The 20,955-nt window shown below is 38.4% G+C and overlaps 2 protein-coding genes across 3 annotated transcripts; one reads left to right on the top strand and one right to left on the bottom strand.

The window, feature by feature from the left end:
• Nucleotides 1–8,832: 8,832 nt before the first annotated feature.
• Nucleotides 8,833–12,361, top strand: SKIP5 (SKP1/ASK-interacting protein 5). Its single transcript, XM_059584631.2, has 5 exons — nucleotides 8,833–9,010; nucleotides 10,150–10,294; nucleotides 10,377–10,455; nucleotides 11,405–11,463; nucleotides 11,843–12,361. Exons 1-5 carry the CDS (start codon nucleotides 8,860–8,862, stop codon nucleotides 12,180–12,182), a joined length of 774 nt encoding a protein of 257 aa, XP_059440614.2. The 5' UTR covers nucleotides 8,833–8,859; the 3' UTR covers nucleotides 12,183–12,361.
• Nucleotides 12,362–12,494: 133 nt separating this feature from the next.
• On the bottom strand, nucleotides 12,495–20,097 carry LOC132176356 (NagB/RpiA/CoA transferase-like superfamily protein). 2 transcript variants are annotated; one of them, XM_059588543.2, is made up of 11 exons: nucleotides 19,876–20,097; nucleotides 19,114–19,185; nucleotides 18,829–18,983; nucleotides 17,991–18,278; nucleotides 17,529–17,658; nucleotides 17,002–17,109; nucleotides 16,819–16,921; nucleotides 16,590–16,715; nucleotides 14,701–14,894; nucleotides 14,095–14,220; nucleotides 12,495–12,989 (listed from the first exon to the last, which is right to left on the bottom strand). In XM_059588543.2, exons 2-10 carry the CDS (start codon nucleotides 19,164–19,166, stop codon nucleotides 14,127–14,129), a joined length of 1,251 nt encoding a protein of 416 aa, XP_059444526.1. In that variant the 5' UTR covers nucleotides 19,167–19,185; nucleotides 19,876–20,097; the 3' UTR covers nucleotides 12,495–12,989; nucleotides 14,095–14,126. The 2 variants fall into 2 exon arrangements, with proteins under 2 accessions (XP_059444526.1, XP_059444533.1); XM_059588550.2 differs by having other exon boundaries at nucleotides 19,889–20,097.
• Nucleotides 20,098–20,955: the final 858 nt, after the last annotated feature.

The following is a 20,955-nucleotide window of genomic DNA, read 5'->3' as shown; positions in this document are numbered from 1 at the left end:
TCGACAAGTGTGCAGGCACACCTTCCTCAACTACCTCCAGTCTCATCCTAGAGAATTCCAAAACCAGCTGGGGTTGGGAAATTCTAAGGGCAGTAAGCTCCATCGTTGATTTCCTACTCAACGTGTCCACTACTATGTTAGCCTTACCAGGATGATAGTTGATCTCACAATCATAATCCTTTATTAGCTCCAGCCACCCCCTATGCCTCATGTTGAGCTCCTTCTGAGTAAAGAGGTACTTCAGGCTCTTGTGATCCGTGTAGATCTCGCACTTCTCGCCATACAAGTAGTGCCTCCAGATTTTCAAGGCAAACACAACTGCTGCTAGCTCCAGGTCATGTGTAGGGCAATTTTTCTCATAAGCCTTTAGTTGGCATGAAGCAGAGGCAATAACATTGTCGTTCTGCATTAGTATGCACCCTAATCCCTTCTTAGAGGCATCACTATACACCACGAAATTACTAGATCCTGTAGGTAAAGCCAACACATGAGCAGTTATCAAGCACTTCTTCAACTCTTGAAAACTCTTCTTGCACTCGTCCATCCAAACATAGCGAGCGTTCTTCTTAGTCAATGCGGTGAGTGGCCTTGACAGCTTCGAGAATCCCTCAATGAAGCGTTTGTAGTAACCAGCGAGTCATAAAAAACTCCGAATCTCAAATACGTTGATTGGCCTTGTCCATTCTACAACCGCCTTAACCTTCTCCTGGTCAATTGCTACCCCTTCCCCAGAAATCACGTGTCCTAAGAAAGACACGTTATCCAGCCAAAACTCGCACTTCTCGAGTTTAGCATAGAGCTGCTTCTTTCGAAGCCTCTCTAATGGCTTCCGTAGATGCTCCTCATGCTCTTCATGCTCCTCAGGCATCTTTGAGTGGATCAAGAAGTCGTCAATAAAGACCACAGTAAACTAGTCCAAGTAGTCATGAAAGACTCTGTTCATCATGTCCATAAAGATAGCTAGCGCGTTAGTCAGTCTGAAAGACATGACCAAAAACTCGCAATGTCCGTAACGAGTCCTGAAGGTTGTCTTTGGAATGTCTTCTTCCTTCACCCTCACTTGGTAATAACCTAAGCGCAAATCAATTATAAAGAACACACACGCTCCTTGTAGCTGATCTAGCAGGTCGTCAATCCTTGGCAACAGGTTGAATATATGTTCTAGTGAACGTAGTATCAGCTCTTTATCCTTTTGCTTTGGACTACCCATCACGGTATAAGTCTTACCCGAGCCTATTTGGCCATAAGCAAATATACAAACCTGCCAAAACAAGATTCAACATTAGATTAATTCAATTCAATATAAAAGGCAAAACAAACTTTTGTAACATGTAATATGCAACCAAACAAAGCTAAAATTTTAGCCTAAAGTTACTTTATATCCATCAAGTGTGTTATGCGTCAGATCTGATATTTCTTCAAAAACATCTTTCTGAAGAGCTTTATCATCAAAAACTCTATCAAAAATAAAAGAATGTTTCTGCCCTGTTGATATTAGGTACATTAAATAATACAATTAGATTTTTGTACTAAACAAGCTTGTAATGTTAAACAAAATAAATACATTAAATTTGAAATTTCATTGGGATCGCGTAACACTTTGTACCAAGTCAATGCCCCGGTGAAATGACGTTGTTAGGATGCTTTTACAGACATAGCATACATCAGTAATGTGATAATCATAACATGTATTGAGCGTGTCATACAACAAATGAGTTTATCCATGTGCAAGCAACGAGCCTCATTTCATTTCCAAAAGTCGAATACATTTTTATATTTTTGTTTATTTTTGTCCTAAATAATATGGATTGATAGCTTTACTCTTGCTTTGATTTTGGTGGTGATGAGTTTTACTATTTCACCTTTGAGATCTCGACGAAACCTTATCTTAGTCTAAATTAAAGAAATATTAAAAGTCATCACCAACAAAATGAAAGAAAGAATAAAACATTCAATCTATATTATTATAAGTAATTGTGTAATGCAATAGTCATTATGTTTTATGAAATCATTTATATGTCATCATCGATATCTTAACAATTGTTTTTTACCGAGGTGATATCAAGAAAATTAGAGCTCACTGTAAAGAGCTACACGATTGAGATAATGCAACAAAGTATGATTTTTCAACTATATCTAATGCAACAGTATGATTTTCTTTTCTTTTTTCAAGTCAACTTGTAGGCGTGTGCCTTATTAATTTTTTTTTTTTTAATTTAATCTATTAAATTAATATTTGTCTTTGTCGCATGTGATTTTTATATGCACACTTTTTTTAAATGTATATGAGATTTTTTTTTTTTTTTTTTTTGAATAAAAGACCAACATATCTCATAGATCAAACCAAATGTTTCTCAAACAATACAAGTTCATGGATACAGCTGGGATAACCATCCATCCACAACTGATCTGAATCTAAAGAAAAAGCATGCTTAGTTAGACAATGAGCAACATTATTTGCACTACGATTTACATGACAAATGCTCCATGAGTGAATCAAATCTAAACAGATTTTGGCTTCATTAACAACTTGGCCATATCTACCCAAGCAAATTCCTCCCTGCTTTAAGGCTTGCACAATTTCAAGGGAATCCCCCTCAAAAAGGACAAATTGAAAGCCCAATGAGACAACTACCTCAATCATTTTCCATGCTGAAATGGCTTCTGCAATACCAGGATCCATTATGAAAGGTTTAGTAGCACAAAAAGAAGCAATCACCTGACCACCAGAATTTCGGGCTACAAGCCCCATGCCCATCTTCTGTTCTCGCTTACAAATAGCAGCATCCCAATTGATCTTGATTACATCCAATGGTGGAGGAGTCCAGCTTATGCAACTAATGACTTGTGGAGAACGAATAGAGCCACTTAGACGAACCTATTCTGCAGAATGGAAGGCCTGCAATTGATCTCTTGCAAGAATGAAAATTCTGGAGGGTGAAATCAGATCCCCACCAAAGACAAAGGAGTTTCTCCTTAACCAAATTTGCCTAGCCACTGCAGCAAATAACTGAATCTCTTCAACCTCTAACCTAAGCAAAAGGCTTTCAAGAATATGTATAAAAGACCCAGGAACAAAAGAACACTTGTGGAATTTTTTAGAGCATTCAATCCAAACATCCATTGCAGAAGGACAACTCCAGATAGCATGCTCCAAAGTTTCAACTTCCAGAGAACAAATGGGGCACAAGGAATCAGATACAATTCCTTTCTTGAACAGATTCAACTTAGTAGGTAAAATGTCATTACAAGCCTTCCACAAAAACATCTTAACAACATGAGTACCTTGAATATTCCAAATTTGATTCCATAATCTATCTAAATTAGCAGATGAAGAACACATACCCTTCTCAGAAAACGATTTCTCCTTGGCAAGATGATAAGCGCTCCTAACTGAGAAATAGCCATTAGCAGTACCTAGCCAAACTAATTTGTCAGATTGGCTACGGGGGCAAATAGGCATACCACATATCAAACCAGCTTCTGCTACCGAAAACACCTCTTGAATAAGAGGTATTTCCACCAGTTAGTATTCATGTCAATAAGCAAGTCAACAGTAGCATTTTGAGCAAGAATGTTAACAGGAGACTGGACTAAAAAAGATGAAGGAGAGGGAATCCAACGATCATTCCAGATTTGAATAGAGTGCCCATCACCCACCCTCCAAAACATGCCTAGCTTAAGCAATTTCTTAGCATTCCATATACATCTCCAAGCATAAGAAGGCTTGTATCCCAGATTAGAGTTCAGAAAATCATCTTTGGGAAAATATTTTTCCTTCATAATAGTAGCAGCCAACCCAGTAGGATTATGTAAAAATCTCCAACCTTGTTTAGCCAATAAAGCTAGATTAAAGCACTCAAGGTCTCTATAACCAAGTCCACCTTTCTGTTTAGATCTTCCCATTCTATCCCAACTCATCCAAGCCATCTTAGAACCATTAGCTTTATGCCCCCACCAGAAACTAGACATCATAAAATTAATGCTAGAACACAAAGCCTTTGGGAGTTGAAAAACACTCATAGTGTAAGTAGGGATAGCTTGGACAACAGCTTTCAACAATACCTCCTTACCAGCCTGAGACAAAAACTTCTCCTTCCACCCACTAATCTTAGCCCATACCTTACCTTGCAAGCTAGAGAAAGTGCTAATTTTTGAACGGCCAATGAAAGCTGGTAAACCCAAGTACTTCTCATAATGATGAGTGGAATTCACCCCTGCCACAACAAGGATATGAGCTTTGGCATCAGGATTTGTGTTGCGACTAAAGAATAGGGAAGTCTTATCCTTGTTAAGTTTCTGACCAGAAGCTTGCTCATAGAGTAGTAAAATATCATGTAGTTTCAGCCATTCAAAGATACTAGCTTTGCAGAACAACAGGCAATCATCAGCAAACAATAAATGAGAGATAGAAGTACCACCCCGAGACACAGTAATCCCATGAATACTTTTATTCTCTTCAGCCGTCCTAAGCAGAGAAGTAAGGCCTTCAGCACACAAAATACAGAAATAAGGTGAAAGAGGATCACCTTGACGAATACCCCTAGAAGGCACAATTGGTCCATAAGGCTGACCATTAACAAGAACAGAATAAGAAACTGTTTTGACACACTTCATAGACCAAGCAATCCATTTCTCAGCAAAACCAAGTTTCCTCATAATAGTCTCCAAAAAGTCCCACTCAATTCTGTCATAAGCCTTGGACATATCCAATTTCAAAGCCATATAGCCTGTCTTACCCTTCAACCTTCCATCCATAGTATGAAGGGCTTCAAAAGCAACAAGAATGTTGTCTGTAATTAGCCTTCCAGGAACAAACGCACTCTGATTTTGGGAGATGATAAGGGGCAAAACCTTCTTCAACCTATTGGCAAGAACCTTAGCAATAATCTTGTAAACAACGTTACAAAGACTAATTGGGCGGAATTGAGAAAGGTTTTCAGGTTGCTTAACTTTAGGAATAAGAGCAATAAGGGTGGAATTGAGATCAGAATCCAATACATCCAGATGCATAAAATTAAAAACAACTTGACAAACCTCATGCTTTACAACATCCCAAGACTTCTGGTAAAAACAAGCTCCAAACCCATCTGGACCAGGAGATTTCAAGGGTTGCATTTGAAACAAGGCTTGCTCAATTTCTGCACAAGTGCAATCCCTAGTAAGCATAACATTCATCTCCTCAGTGACCTTCATCTGCACTCCCCCTAAGCATTCCTCCAAATTAGAAACCAAACCTGTCGAGAACAAAGTCTTGTAGAAGTCAACAAAAGCAGAACCAATATCACTAGGTCTAGTCCAAACACGACCAGAATCATCTGAAACTTTACTGATAAAATTTTTCTTCCTCCTGTGGCTGGCCCACGAGTGGAAAAAGGGAGTATTACGGTCCCCAAGCTGGTACCAGTGCTGCTTAGAACGCTGCCTCCATTTAATGTCCTCCTGCTCCAGAATAAGATCAATTTCTGATTGTAGATGATTGATGACCTCCTTATTATCTCTACCCTCTGCAAACTGCAATTCTTCCAATAGCAGAGTTTTTTGCTGAAGGCGACGAGTATTGCAACCAAACTTTCTAGCACTCCAACGTGAGAATGCTGATTTACAATTCAACAACTTTTGATTAACAGAAGACATAGGATTAGTAGACCCAACACCCCAAGCAGCTTCAAGAACTGAAGAGTACTCCTCATCTACTAACCAATTAGCCTCAAACTTAAAATTCTTCTTGTAACTCAACCTCTCTTCTGCAGAATGCAAGAAAGAAATCAATAAAGGCTTATGGTCAGAAGATCTAGCCGCCAACACATGTACAACAACATCCTTATGTAAAAAACTCCATTCTGTATTGGCCAATACACGATCCAAACGTGCCTTTATAAAAGCGTCATCGTCCCTCCCATTGGACCAGGTGAACTTGGAACCTTGAAAACCCAGATCATTAAGATTACAATCAACCAGTGCTCTTCAGAACATAGACATCTGACCCTCCCTCCTTATAAGACCACCAAACTTCTCATTAAAAGTAGTAATCTCATTAAAATCTCCAAAACATAGCCAAGGAACTGGCTGGAAATCTTTTAGATGTTGAAGAAGAGCCCAGGATTCAAACCTTTTTGCACATTCAGGGTGTCCATAAAATCCAGTAATCTTCCATGAAACTCCTACGTGGGATTGATGTACAATAGCATTAATATGTCTTCTTGAATAATTCTGAATTTCAAGAGCACATTCCTCTGTCCAAAGAAGGGCCAAACCACCACTACGACTAATAGGATCCACAACAAACACCCCCGCATACCCACACTTCACTCTTAAACCTTCCATCCCTGCCTGCTTACTCTTTGTTTCCATAAGAAACAAAATAGAGGGTTTCTTTTCCTTCACTAGTTGGCGAAGGTCACGAACTGCTCGTGGGTTCCCAAGCCCACGGCAATTCCAACTTAAAATGATCATGGAACCTGACGGGGCTGTAAAACAGCCGCCGCCACTTTATAATCAGAAGAACCCAATAAGGGCTCCTTTCCCTTAGCTTTCTTCTTAACACCAACATCACCCACAGAACTCCCCAATAGCAGTTTATTCTTCCTCTTACCCAAACTCTTACTTACAGAGAGAGGGTTTTGAAAGGAGACACCTCTTGCCTTCCTCTTGAATTTAATAACAGAGCTTCCACCTTGAACCTCAACGACAACCTTACCAGAAAGAGAAGAAGTTTCCACTGATCGAGAACCTTCAAAGACATCCATGGTTTCACCCACCACATGAGAAGAAACCAAAGAGGAGACCTTAACATTTTCATCTTTAACAGGGGACTCACTATGCTTCGCATCACTAGAGGATTTGTTAAAGTCCAAAGCTTGCTGAGAAATTAGAGCCCCCCTATCAGAATGGGCCACATCACCAATGCCATCCATACCTTTATTTCCACCAGCGACATCTGTGAAAGGAAAAACTCATTTATCTTTAGTCATGTCAGCAACAACATTTGCCACGTGGCGTGTCTCCGAACCCTCACTACCAACTGGTTCATTTAAAAAACAGGGCCGTTGTTGAGTACCAAGAAGATTGTAACTGCCCATCTGCGGAGATCTGGCCTGAGAACTATCACCACCATGATGGAATCCCTCTGAACTAGCCCCAGTCCATGCATTACCACCAGCTTTATCAAAACCACCACCTCCACTACGACGCTTTAAATCATCAGCACGTAACCAAATACCCCATTCTTTAACAGCAGTTGAAGAACTGGATCGCAGGTACTGCTTAACAGGACAGCCCTTTGAACTATGCACAATGCGCCCACAATTAAAACAGAATAAAGGGATTTTCTCATACCTGAAGCTAACCCAGACATGCTTCCCCTCTAACTGCAGGGAACGGCCACGCTCTAGAGGCTTTGTGATGTCAATAACCACACGAATCCGAAGACACCTACCCCAACCTTCACCATCACCGGCAACATCCACATCCTCTAGAACTTCCATGGATTCTCCTATCCTAGAGCCTACTCCCTTAGTCATGCAAAGAAGAGGCATATCATGCACTTGAATCCAAATTAGAGAGAAAGAGAAGTCCATTTGAGAAGGAGGAATTTCCCTGTCAAAATCTTTAAGAACAAGAATCTAACGATCAAAACTCCAGGGCCTTCCTTCCATAACTCTACGCTTATCATCAACATTCGAAAATTCAAAAAGCCACAGATTATCTTGTAATTCCTTAAAAATGACACTTCCTACTACACGCCATAATCTAGACAGCAAAGTCTTGAAAGCCTCCTTGTTAACTGTACGATCAATTCTCAGACAACCCACCAGACAATTGACTCCCTTACGACGAAGATCAGCGATCTCCCCTTCAGAAATAGAAATACCTGACTTCTCACCATCTAACAGAGAAACCCTACCACACAACCTTTCTAATTCCTCCGCCATCACCAACCACCCACTGAAAACAGAAACCTCCTACTCCGGCAACCAGAAGGAGACAGTTCCCTTGTCATTAGAGGAAACTCAGAGAGTTTTCTAGACGAGGACCTTGCTTTCCCCCCCCCCCCCCCCCCCCCCCCCCCCCCCAAACTCCTTTCCTTCATCAATTAGAGAGAGAAATAAAAAATGTAAATAACATTATTTTATTCAAATGTATATGAGATTTACATACTATTTTAATCATATTAAAAATGAATGTTTCATATTTACATACTTTTTAAAAATGAATAGATTGAATTTAAAAAAATAATAATAATAATAATAATCTTTGTTTTTACAGATCTATTTATTTATTTGTTTTTTTTTTTATTTTTTTAATTGAAGTTTCGGTAAACTTGTGGCCCTTGTGGGCAAACTTGTGCAATGAGTTTGAGCGGGCCTGGCTTACTTGTGTTTCTTTGGGCTTGTCGGTAAACTTGTGCAATGAGTTTGGGCGGGCCTGGCTTACTTGTGTTTCTTTGGGCTTGTCGGCAAACTTGTGCAATGAGTTTGGGCGGGCCTGACTTACTTGTGTTTCTTTGGGCAACTTATGCAATGAGTTTGGGCGGGCTTGGCTTACTTGTGTTTCTTTGGGCAACTTGTGCAATGAGTTTGGGCGGGCCTGGTTTACTTGTGTTTCTTTGGGCTTGTCGGTAAACTTGTTCAATGAGTGTAATGAGTTTGGGCGGGTCTGGCTTACTTGTGTTTCTTTGGGCTTGTCGGTAAACTTGTGCAATGAGTTTGGGCGGGCCTGACTTACTTGTGTTTCTTTGGGCTTGTTGGAAACCCGTTTCTTTGGGCTGGTTGGAAAGTGCTACTTTTGGTCACAGTCAAACTCGTTAATAAATCTTCCAAAAATCGACGGAGAGGAGAGAGAGAGAGGGCCGTGGAGATGGAGGTGAAGATAGAAGAACGAGAAGAAGAAAACGGGAGAAAATGGAAGCGAAAGAAAAAGAGCTTAACATCAGCTTCGTTATGTCCAATAAACAATCTTGATGATGGCTGTCTTATGCACATCTTTAGTTTTCTTTCTCCAATTCCAGGTACCCTTTTTAATTTCTCTCACGCTTTTTTTGGTTCTTTCTAGCTCGTTCAATTCAGAGTATGTCTCGTTTTTTCTTTTTTCTTTTTGTGTGTATCAAATTATTTTGGTTCGAGAGTAAAACCCAACCGTTAATTTCATTAAAGAGCACTTTTTTTCTTGTTGGGTGATTTATTTTCATTCATTTGGGTGTACTTTTTGCTGAGTATGATGGTGAAGACAATTTTTTTATTAGTTTATCTATCACTGAATTTCTAGAATGTGCATTAGATATTGTAACTGTGGTGTAATTAGCTATCTTCCCAATTCACTTTTGTTGATCTGAAATATACTGGTATAAAATTCAAGAAGATAAAGTTACAAGCTTTTTGAGTCAGATTGCAGTTCATGTTGTTGATATCTTGGTGTAAATTATGATGTTTTTTTTTTTTTTTTTTTTTTTTTTTTTGTGTGGATTGCCTAAAGGCAGATTATGATCCATTGTGTTGGGCTAAATCTACTTTAAAATATTTTCTCAGAAGTTGATAATACAAACCTTTGACTTAGCTTGCACCCTACCTACCTCAACCTACGAGAGAGACAATACAAGATAATTGTCGAAAGATTATAATGGGATGAGATAGAAATGCACTATAATTGCTAAAATATTGCAAGGGAGGAGCCGGGGGAGTCTACAGCACTACTGTCGACCCCCAAAACTGAGATTTACGTGGAATTTGCAATATATATGTATCCAGGTGTATTATCCTTATGCATGTATTGTATAATTAACAATCTAAGCTGCCGTGTTATTTTCTTAATCATTACCAAAGTGTATGAAGAACCTGGTTATTTACCAGTTCTTCTCATGGAAGAGGAACCAAGTCTAATGAAGCCAGGGGAGGAAGAAACTAGTTCAATCACTTTGAATGTATGACTTTTTTGTTAATGTACTTTTCTTTTTGATGGTTAACATTCTTGAATTATACTATAAAGCTTCTGAGTTCAGCATGATTTTGACAAGTCTATGACAATGAGATGGAGGCTTGAATGTTTTAGTCATACCAGAACTGAATCATTTGACCTAGTAGACTTCACCGTCGTGCATGTATGACGTAATTGTTACGATTTTTCTGTCACAAATTGCTATTGAGTTTGCAGATCGGTATAACACCGCCCTCGTTTGCCACAGATGGTGTTACTTGGCATGTCACCCTCGCTTGTGGCTGCGAGTAGACCGATCGGTCAAAGATTTATCTGAGCCTGGAGTTTTCCCCAATATTGAGACAGCTGTCACTGCCGCAAGGTTTGTAAAGTTTCATCTGCCTATATTGTCATTCTTGGGCCAGGTAGCTGGATTAATACTTTATTACTTTTTTACCTTGCAGGCCTGGTGACACTATTTTAATTGCAGCAGGAGGGATTCATCGCGCATCTAATATTCAAATAAAAAAACCACTTTGCCTGGTATATTCAAAGTTCATTTCTTACTGGAAAGGTTACTTAAGTATCATGCACAGTTGCATGGGTGCATGTATACCATGAGATTAGAAATTATGTAGGTGTTTTAGTCTCCGTCTTGACTGGTTAATGGGTATATGGTGTACATCATCGGATGTGAATGTCATCAGCATTTAATTTGATTTTTGGAAATAAGAAGATTTTATACTGATCGTTTTGTTAGACATCATTATGGGTTGCCTTGAAAAACATGGCATTTGTAAGAAATTTTGTCTTAGTCTTTCATGTTTTACATTTTCTTTCTATGTGCATTAAGATATACTTGGTGAGGGTTGTCTTTGATTATAGGAAACTTGTTCAATTTTTAGGGTTGGGTTAGGGGCAGCCTTTTACCCAAACCTACTGCATCATTTGCAGCCTTCTGTAGGTTGTATCTTTCTTTCTTTCACCTTACAAGTTAACTGTCTCACTAAGTACCATATCAATTCTCACCCATTGCGAACTATTTTCACATAGGCATTATGATGTGTCCGGTTTTTAGCCAAGCTTGCATCGATGCGCAGACTGTTAAATTTGATTTCAAATTCTAGCTTATATTGCTTATAGGTATCATATAGCTTGATTTCTTTATAGACTTATATATAATAAATAAATAAAAGAAGCTTGATTTCATTGTAGGCTTACCTCAACTTTTTGGGTGCGTTTTAATAATCTTTGTGGCAAGGAATTAATTTCCATGAACACCACGCATTGTGACAAATGGTATACATTTGAACCAGCACTGTAGAAGCTACAAAATTGCTTCCAGCTCTCTCATGGGATAAGACAATTTTACTTGTTGCTTTTCTTTCAACTTTCTTTTGCTGATATTATTCCAGGAGAAAGAAAAATAAACTTATACTGTGGAAATTCTTCCCATTTTTGGCTATTTTCAATTTAAACCTACTTTGTTCAGATTGGTGGAGGTGAGCTTCCCGATGAGACAACACTCATTTGTTCTCGAGGTTCAGACAGGTTTGCAAAATTTACATTTATGTGGTGTTTTTTTGTTTTTGCAAGTTTTCTCTCTGCAATATTGTGAGGGGCCACCTCCATACTGCTGGATGGCAGCCATCTAGAACTCAATAGAAAATGCATATGAGCCTTATGCCTTGGCATGGATTCACAAATATTTGTGTTCTTAAATCGTTCTTTGAATGAATCTTTGCAACCGTCTTTCTCAAAAAGTCTTCTTTTATTGTTCTTTAACTTTACTAAATGTTCTCTTGTATACTTCCTGTGCACTTGAGCAGCGCTCCTTTTGATAAAATTATTTATAAAAAAAAAGGTCGATTCACAAATAGTATATGTTAGTGTTGAATTTTGGCATGTGCTGTTCATTTTGTTTGAGCAGTGCATTGGAGTTCCTGTCCACCTGCAAACTGGCGAACTTAACAGTTAAGGCAGAGCTTGGTTGCTGCTTGCTTCATAGAAAAGGAAGGCTAACCATAGATGGGTGCATTCTTCAATGTGAGTCAAGCCCCCTGGACTATCTGTCTTGTCCGATTGTGAGTACAGCCACCGGTAGTCAGCAGTTCCCTACCAAGGGCCACGGGGATCGCGTTTCTGTTTCTCAAACTCGCATTGAAGGTGGTGCCAAGGCCGTTTCAATTAGTGGAGACCTGGAATTGCAGCGAGTACGGGTCATTTATGCCCGGACGTCACTCTTGTTCTGGTTTGATGTAGAGCATTAGTGATGGTCATTATCATCCTGAATTGCCCGTGACATTATTCATCTGTTTAAACTTGTGTGATATTTATCTTAGCCCTCAATTGATTGTAATTTCGTGGGTTTTGAAGGTTTCTGTCTGAAACTTCCTTGGTGTCACCACTTCGCACTTTTCCTCACTTTACCTGATAGTTGTTTTCATCACCACGGTGTTTAAGATCATTTGACCTTATCAATCCATTATCATCATTAGAATGTTAAAATTGGCCTGGGAAACTGAAACGTAGTCATAATGCTAGTGGTAACAATTTACAACTGCTATTATGAGTAACTGTAGTTCAAAAATATTGAGGATTTACGACAGCGAAAGCATTCCTGAACAGTGAAGACCCACATCACATTTGTAAATATTTCACTAAGCTGTATATTACCCAAAAACTCCTACCTTAAGAAGGTTGGAAACCAAGAACACTGCTTAAGAAATATCTAAAGCCTTGTGTGAGAAATGCAACATGGCCAAAACGACAATGTTGATTGGTGACTGTCCATAGCTTAGCTACAAAATACAGCACAGAGACTCTTGCCAACTCACAGTAACAAATTATCTTCTATTGGTGGAGAGCTGTTTCCCTCCATACAACTCCAAGACCAGGAAAAAAAGGCTCTACTCGTTTCTTCTTTTTTTTTTTTTTTGTATTGATTTTTATGGCATATTCCTTCTCATTCCACTACATCTCAATTGCAACTTTCCTAGTATCTTCCAGCATTACGATATGCTCTACCTTCTCCTAGCCCACTGCCCACTGCTTATCACGCTACGTTTCTTAATTACCTGAGAGAACGTGGGAAATGTCAATAAACCATCAATAATCATGACAATAGTGATGCAGAGAACAGCAGGTGCAAATAGTTGATGAGAAACTCTTTGAAACATGCCAACATGTGAATGTGAGAAGTAAAGAACATTTTGTTAGATGAAGTGGTGGAGATTCTGTTAGATTAAGCACATCTTCTAAGATATTTCTTCCTGAATTGTATTCTCTCTAGACTGCAGACTTCAATTAATGAGCTGACCTATATGTCGTAAGAAGCCATCAAAAACTGAGTAAATTAGGCTGAGACAGCAAAGAATAAAAACTTGTCTCTACCTCATACCTGAAGACAATGCCACATCAGATTTGGACATGATCACCCCATGCCAAGGCCAGGAATAAATTGGATTAAAGGTGGCCTCGGCATAGGGATAGAAGCCTCTTTGGAGGGATCTAATAGCCTTTCTTGTCTATTTTCTTGATTGTTTTATTGTATACGTTATTGTCAAGGTCCATATCTAATGGCTAAAATGAGATATAGCCACCTTGTGCACAAGACACTGTCCATCATCAGTAATGTAGTTGTTACCTTGTGGAAACATCACAAGCATATTTATGATTTGATAAAAAAAAAAAAAAAAAAAGTTATTTTTTTGAGATATAACATAATCCAGTTGGTCTGAACAAAAAACATTGGCAGTGAAGTGCAAAATAACAAAGAACGAGTCCAGTTGGTCTCCACAAAGAAAATTGTATGTGAATTGCAAAATCACTAAGAATAGTCCCAGAGGCTGCGAGGCATTTTTATAATTAGTTGGCTGGAAAAAGGGGTAAAAGGTTCATTGGCACCAAATATTACCAACTTTTAGAGTAATGCTCCACTAATTTCAGTATTGAATGCAATAAGATCCCATTCTTTGATGAGGACACAATTGCTCTTTTAATGTATATCGGCCACTTAGTACAACTGCTATCTATACAAGTGCTAAATGGAACATATATATAGACATTCACTTTTTTCTTGTCCTGGGATTTTCAATTTCAAGATGTGTTAAAATAATAATTATTCACTAGAATATAGGCATAACCACTAACAGATGCAACATTTGAGATTAAAATACTTACCCAACATATGACAAAAATAGTGGGAGCTCAACTCAACTCCCTGTAGGTCTTCGTTGGACCACCAAATCATCAGCAGAGTAATAATCTGCGATGAGCCGATACATATATGATGGATTGTGCCCTCCTCTGCAAAGGAAGTAAATGGTAATTTAGAAGTTGTAAAAGTTACCTAAAAATAAATGCGTAACATCATTTGTGAATTTGTAAAAGTGTTCAAAATTCTCAAATACCAGGCCAAAGCATACAAAAGTGAGCTAAAAATTACTTTTGTGAACTTGAAAAGGACAAAATAACAAAAATTCCATAATGGAGTGAAGAAAAGGTCTTTTCAATGAACTACAGAATATATATACTTTTAGAACTCCAGGAAATTATTTCAAATTGATGAAAGATTCAAAGTTCCTTGGACTTGTCTTCCAATCTACATAAACTGATAATGCAGATTGTTAAAACCTCCATTTCTCTTTTCCCTTTTCTTTTTGGGGAAGGGAGGGCTTCAGCAAGTTATATCAGCTAAACATTGAATATGATGCATTAAGAAGCTCATAGGGGTAACAAATTCAAGCTCTCTAGTCCTGTGAAGCCCTTAGAATCAGTTGAACTTACGTGTCAGTAATGAAAAGATTAACGAGTTTTGGTGGCACATAATCAAATGTTGGATTGACCACATGAAGAAGCGGGGAAGAAGTGCCATTTCCAAAATCCATGCAATCTGAAAATTCTCCAAAATCCAGCAGCTCAGATGGGGATCTCAGCTCATTCAGTAAGACCTCAGGATTGTGTGGATACAGAGGACACAGCTGCCAAGTTGACAAAACAGCATTTCACAAAAGTAACAGCAATAATCAGAACTCAAATAATACCATAACTCCAACATTTTAAGAAAATGAGATGCAGTCTAAGATATTTCCGCTTGCTAGTAATGAGCATGTCAGGAACTCATAGGCAAAACACGCATTTTTGTACCCATTGACTCCAGCAAGATACATGTTAACTAACTAGAGCAATCACAAACTTTTGCTACTACTTCTGCATTATATACAAAATGTTTAGGCCACTTAAATTCCAGTTTTTACCATCTATGTTTACTCAAAACCCGCATGTATATCCCCGATTTGATCCAAACATGCAAAATAAAAGTTGAACTGCTCATAATACCCTCTATAGACATCAGCATATATTATTGATTACATAAACAAATAAGCAACTGAAGATGAGATGGTTTCTTTCAGGTTGATTAATGAAGATGATATTAACAAGAAAGAGGAAATGTGAGACAATTTAGATATTCTTTGTCTTGGAAACATTAGATTTCATGCAGAATGATCTGGTGATACCAAAGATTACGATTGTTTGACTTCTCGGTCAGTAGTCATATGTTTATGAATTTGGCAAGTTCTAGTCTGGTGAACTAGTTGAGTAATATTCGATTACAGAGTCTGATCTCTCTTTGTCAAAAGTTTGTAAGTTGAAGAAGTTTCTATCTCCTCCAATCCTACTTAAAAAGTTCTTCCTACTTGATCACAATGGAGGTACATCTTGTTTCAAAGGTTTTCGCTTAAACAGAAAGTTGTGCAGAGTTCATAAACAAGATCCCCTATACCAAAATGATTACAAAAGGTTCTTCTTCATAAACTATTTCTTCACATCCTTTACATATTGTATTCTCCTAGTTTCTCCAATTTTTCTCCCACCTCTCATTAGCAAGATGACCTACAAGCTTAAGATAAGTAAATTTGTTCTGTGTCATATAACAATATAGGGAGGCAATACACCGAACATTATATTTTCAAGGATATGATTGTTCAGGATCTTTACGAATATTTTCTATATATTCTATTTCCATCCTCTTAGATAATGCAGTAAAACCATATTTTAGAATCAACAAGGGTTTTGATCATCATAAGCTCTCAAACAAGTTCAAGTTTAAAGCACAGCCATGAAAGTACAGCCCCATGTCATAGAGAAGCCTATGTGAAACTCAGGAGGTAGACCATGGGAGATTAGTTCAGCGTGACAACAGGTACCTTGTCATTGCGAGTGACCAAATATTACACTCTCAAAATAATATATTCCTTTTTGGACGAAACAATGACTGGAATATCATAATCATAAAGAATGTCCATGCCATGTTACATGAAACATTAGTAAGATCAGAGGTTCCTGCCCCTAGTTTTGCAGCTAAATAAAAAGGCTTGACAATTACTATTTGGAAGTACACTTGATAAAATGGTTTTGAAATATTTTCATTTTTCAAAACAAAATCACAATATTAAATAAATCTTAAAAGAGTCGAGTTACATCGCTAACGAGCATTAGCTTTCCACATTAATTCAAACAAGAAAATTTCTCAAAAGCAACCAGTATACCAGCATCTCAATTTCGCTTCAATGCATAAGAAGAAAGCATTGAAATTTAGGAAGGTTCTTAAAGAGACTGTTTTGTCTTTAATTAAAATCTCAACGGCAAGTAGAGCTGTTATAGCACCAAATTACCTTGTGAGTGCCAGCAAGTACAACAAAAGGGACTGCATGCCTCTGAGCTGCAAGTGCAACCATATTCAACCCGACAGGTGCTATGACCCCACCATTGGCCATGACAGCATGTGCTCCAACTATAACCTTTAGGAATTCCAACACAAAGCCAAGAATCAGTCCAGAAAATCTGTTTCCCAAAGAGGGAAAAAAAGAAATAGAAAAGAAAAGCTCGAGATCATCAATATACCATGTTCACCCGGGAAATCATGGCAAAAACTGCAGAATCAGTAATCAGTGTGGTTTGTAAACCTCTTGTGACCAATTCCTTTGCAAGAAGATGTCCCTGATACCTAATTGCCAAAAAAATGTCATTAGAGAGAGAAAAACAAAATTATACCGAGTAAACATAATTCTTTTGCCTTGCACAAACCTTGGAGCACCCTCAGCAACAAACACCCTAAATGATCTCTTTTTCTCTTTTGCTGCACAAAGAAATTCTAATACTGTTCTTGAACTTCCTAAAGTTAATATGACCTCACTGCAAAATATATGCAATGAGAAATGTTATATAAATTAGAAAAACATAACTTAGAAATTAAAGCCATAAAAATGAAACTTCACACAAGCTGATATTCATAAGACTATATATTCAGATTGATTGGACAAAAACAAAGACATAATAACTTCATGGAGGTGTAAGAGTGTGCTCTGCAAGTACATAAGAAATACAAAGTATTGGAAGAAAATAAGTAATGATAACAAATGATCAAACAGCAATGTAGCCCGGACAAGATAAAAAAGGATTTGTTCTTTCTACTGTTAAGTTACATCTCAATCTCCACCCAGTTTTAAAGGCAGGAGGGGGTGCCATTTGAACTACATATTATTGGCCAAAAGAAAATAATAATTTTCTAAAGCAAAACAGATTTAATAGTAGTAATTGAAGAAAAAAATTACTTTTGATGAATGTGCTCAACTGCTTGCTCGGCAATCTGTTCATGGCAAGTGGTAATATCTTGAATGAGTTCATTTACCGCTTCAATGACATCGTGCTTCAGCTTCCGAGTTCTTGAACTTTTATCAGCAGCTGCAAGCAAAATAATTTATCAACAATCAAATCGTGATGAAATTTTTAATGTAATTGATGCTCCGACATTCAGTTCCATTAAAACAAGACACCAGTACATAGAACCAATTTCTTTCATTGACCAATGCCCAGTCACAATTGGCCACATTTATCTTCAAAGAATGTAGATGACACAATCTTAGGATCATACACATTGTAGATTGACCAAATAGAAATATAAAATTGCACTTATGGAAGCATTGAACGACAAGGATAAATAAAAATATGACTGTAAGAGAACTAGCAATAACAGCAATATTATAACTGAATAAAATAAAAACTGTTGAGCTCACATCTGCTTTTTCCATCCGAATCACCCCCAGAGGAAGAAGTGTGAGGAACAGCTGCTGAGTCAGGCACATCCTCAAGAAGGGTCTGCAAGGAAGGTGGACGCAAAGTGCTTCTTGCAGCAGCAGCAAGAGAAGCAGCTGATAGAACTGGATGATCATTGTGCTCAGCATCATCATCATCATCACTAATAGCGGATACGCCCAAACCAGCAATAGCAGCCGTTGTGAGAGATAGATCCTCCTCCCTAATAATGTGCAAAACACGCCTCACAATATTACCGACAGCAAGCTCTGCAGTTATGTACATAACATATTATCATAAGAAAACAAAGATAGATCTTAACACTCCATGTAAGTAAAAAATAAAAATAAAAAATAAAAAAGAAGAAGAAGAAGAAGAACAAGCAAGGTATCCCTTCATGATAACCATTCTATTCATGTGATTGTACAGTATCCATAACCACTGTATTCATGTGATTGTACAATATCCATCAGCAATACTGAAGAATCAGACAAGGATAAGGAGCCCGATTAAGTAGGCATTTTAAAACTACAAAACCATAGTATCACATGTTTCACACATCAAATTTAAGAATAAGTAGCACTGCTATTCATAAATTAAAGTATATTATTTCTGAGAAAAGGAAAACATACAATAGCATTTAAATTCAAAGGAATAGTATTAATAACTTCTTTATGCCTTGATTTCATAGTTAATTTTTTGCTGGCCTAGAAAAGTTACAGGCCTTACATAACATGATCTTCATTAATTGATGAAGTTCCCTCAAGAAAACTACTACATAATTTCTAGTCATAATAAACAGACTAGCCATGCACATACCCACAGGATTTGCAGCAATCAGCAGCTCCCCAACTGCCCTTACAGCATCCATCAAAGCTCCAGCCTGGTTTGTGTACGACACTCGCTGCTGTGAAATCACCGACCGAAGCAATTCGGCCGTCTGCCTTGCTGTGGCCTGCGAGCCCTCAATTTTACTGGAACCACAAATTATCCAAAAAAAAGAAGTAAATAACAAACAAACATATATAAATGAGCTTATAGTATCTTAAACATAGCCTTCGTATACCATCTATGCAGCTATACAAACAGTGCTGAAGATTTTACCGTTTTTTAAGGTTGTTAAGGAAATCATTCACAAGGACCTGCACGTCCGGCATGATTATCACCAAATTTCACCTAAAAATGTTGCATATATCAATCACAGTTAATATCATTTCATTCCTACAAAAAGGCAAGCAAAAACAAAATAAACCAATAACTCAAATTCTAAGCATTTATTCACACAATAAACTATGCATGCATAACAAAACTTTCACTGGTTAGGTGAGCTGATCAGGGGTTCCATTTTGTTTCGTATTTCCTCAGTTTTCTCAGCAACCAAACAGAGAATTACAGAACCGGACAAAGCACAGCCTCAATAAACTTCAAAATAAGTGCCGGAATTTTCAGTATCAAAATCCAGAAAAATTCACCTCAAAATACCGCAAATATAATTTCACCACAAAACATCTCCACTCACACAACAATTATACAACCAAACACCCTTCAATCGCAACCCAAAACACCCCCCCCACAGAGAGAAAGAGAGAGAGAATTTAAAAAGTGTACAAAACAAAAACCAAAATGCCAAAAAGTAACCGACCGATCTCGAACCAAACCGCAAAATCTTCGATCACTCCGACACACACAGAGGGAGAGAGAGAGAGATTAGGGTTTAGAGAGAAGAAACCAAAATCAAACAAAAATTACCAAATCAGTAAAGACAAATTCGCATATCTGAAATTTTTTTCTCAAGAGAATGAAACGCTCCATACGATTCAACATAGAGAGAGAGAGAGAGAGAGAGAGAGAGAGAGATGAGAGTACTTGAGATGCCAACCGAGGGAGAGATGACTACTTGTTGAGCGTGAAGGAGAAGAAGAGAATCGACCGAGAGAGAGATGAGAGTACTTGAGATGCCAACCGAGGGAGAGATGACTACTTGTTGAGCGTGAAGGAGAAGAAGAGAATCGACCGAGAGAGAGATGAGCTGTGCACTGCGTGCGTTTTGAGCTTGAAGGAGAGAAGCCGAGAGTGTGTCTAAAAGAGTTTGGGGAATATGGTTTACGAAATTAAAATGTGTAAATTATTTTCCTAAAAATTCAAGGGTTTTTAAGTTAAACGGAAATTATTTTTATTTGACTTTTATTTTAAGCACACCAAACACTATAGCTATGTTTGGGGAGAGCGTGGCCCGGCAGTGTAGCTGGAACGGCATTGTTCCAGCTACAATGCCAACACATGGCGTCAGAAATTGATTTTTTATCTTAATTTTTTTTTTTTAAATCAAAATATTTTTTTTTAAAAAAAAAAAAAAAAAGGGTGGGGAACGCTGGGGTGGTTCCAGCCACCCCTTGGCCAAAATGGGGTGGCCGGACCACCCCATTTTTGGCCAAGGGGGTGGCTGAAGACACCCCCTGGCCGATCTGGGGGTGGTCGAACCACCCCCGTGGCCAAGGGGGTGGTCCGGCCACCCCTTGGCCCAAAAAAAAAAAAAAAAAAAAAAAAAGGGAACCGGTGCCTTTGGGGGTGGCCGGACCACCCCCAAGGGGCTGGGGGTGGTTTCGACCACCCCATACGGCCGGAATGGGGTGGGCGAAACCACCCCCAGCTCCTTGGGGGTGGTCCGGCCACCCCCAAAGGCACCGGTTCCCCTTTTTTTTTTGGGCCAAGGGGTGGCCGGACCACCCCCTTGGCCACGGGGGTGGTTCAACCACCCCCAGATCGGCCAGGGGGTGGCTCCAGCCACCCCCTTGGCCAAAAATGGGGTGGTCCGGCCACCCCATTTTGGCCAAGGGGTGGCTGGAACCACCCCAGCGTTCCCCACCCTTTTTTTTAAAAAAAATAATATATATATATATATATATATATATATATATATATATATATATATATATATATATATAT

This window comes from Corylus avellana, chromosome 2, assembly GCF_965113065.1.
Source record: "Corylus avellana chromosome 2, dhCorAvel1.hap1.2, whole genome shotgun sequence".
In the NCBI taxonomy this organism is placed as follows: domain Eukaryota; kingdom Viridiplantae; phylum Streptophyta; class Magnoliopsida; order Fagales; family Betulaceae; genus Corylus; species Corylus avellana.
This window is presented reverse-complemented; position numbering and strand designations above follow the sequence as displayed.

Coding starts and splice junctions, on each gene's coding strand:
- SKIP5 (XM_059584631.2), top strand. CDS start 8,860: ATGGAGGTGAAGATAGAAGAACGAGAAGAAGAAAACGGGAGAAAATGG. Junction 10,456..11,404: donor TAAAAAAACCACTTTGCCTG/GTATATTCAAAG, acceptor TACTTTGTTCAG/ATTGGTGGAGGTGAGCTTCC. Junction 11,464..11,842: donor TGTTCTCGAGGTTCAGACAG/GTTTGCAAAATT, acceptor TTGTTTGAGCAG/TGCATTGGAGTTCCTGTCCA.
- LOC132176356 (XM_059588543.2), bottom strand. CDS start 19,166: ATGCCGGACGTGCAGGTCCTTGTGAATGATTTCCTTAACAACCTTAAA. Junction 18,984..19,113: donor CTTAACAACCTTAAAAAACG/GTAAAATCTTCA, acceptor TTGTGGTTCCAG/TAAAATTGAGGGCTCGCAGG. Junction 14,221..14,700: donor AATCTTTTCATTACTGACAC/GTAAGTTCAACT, acceptor CTTCCTTTGCAG/AGGAGGGCACAATCCATCAT.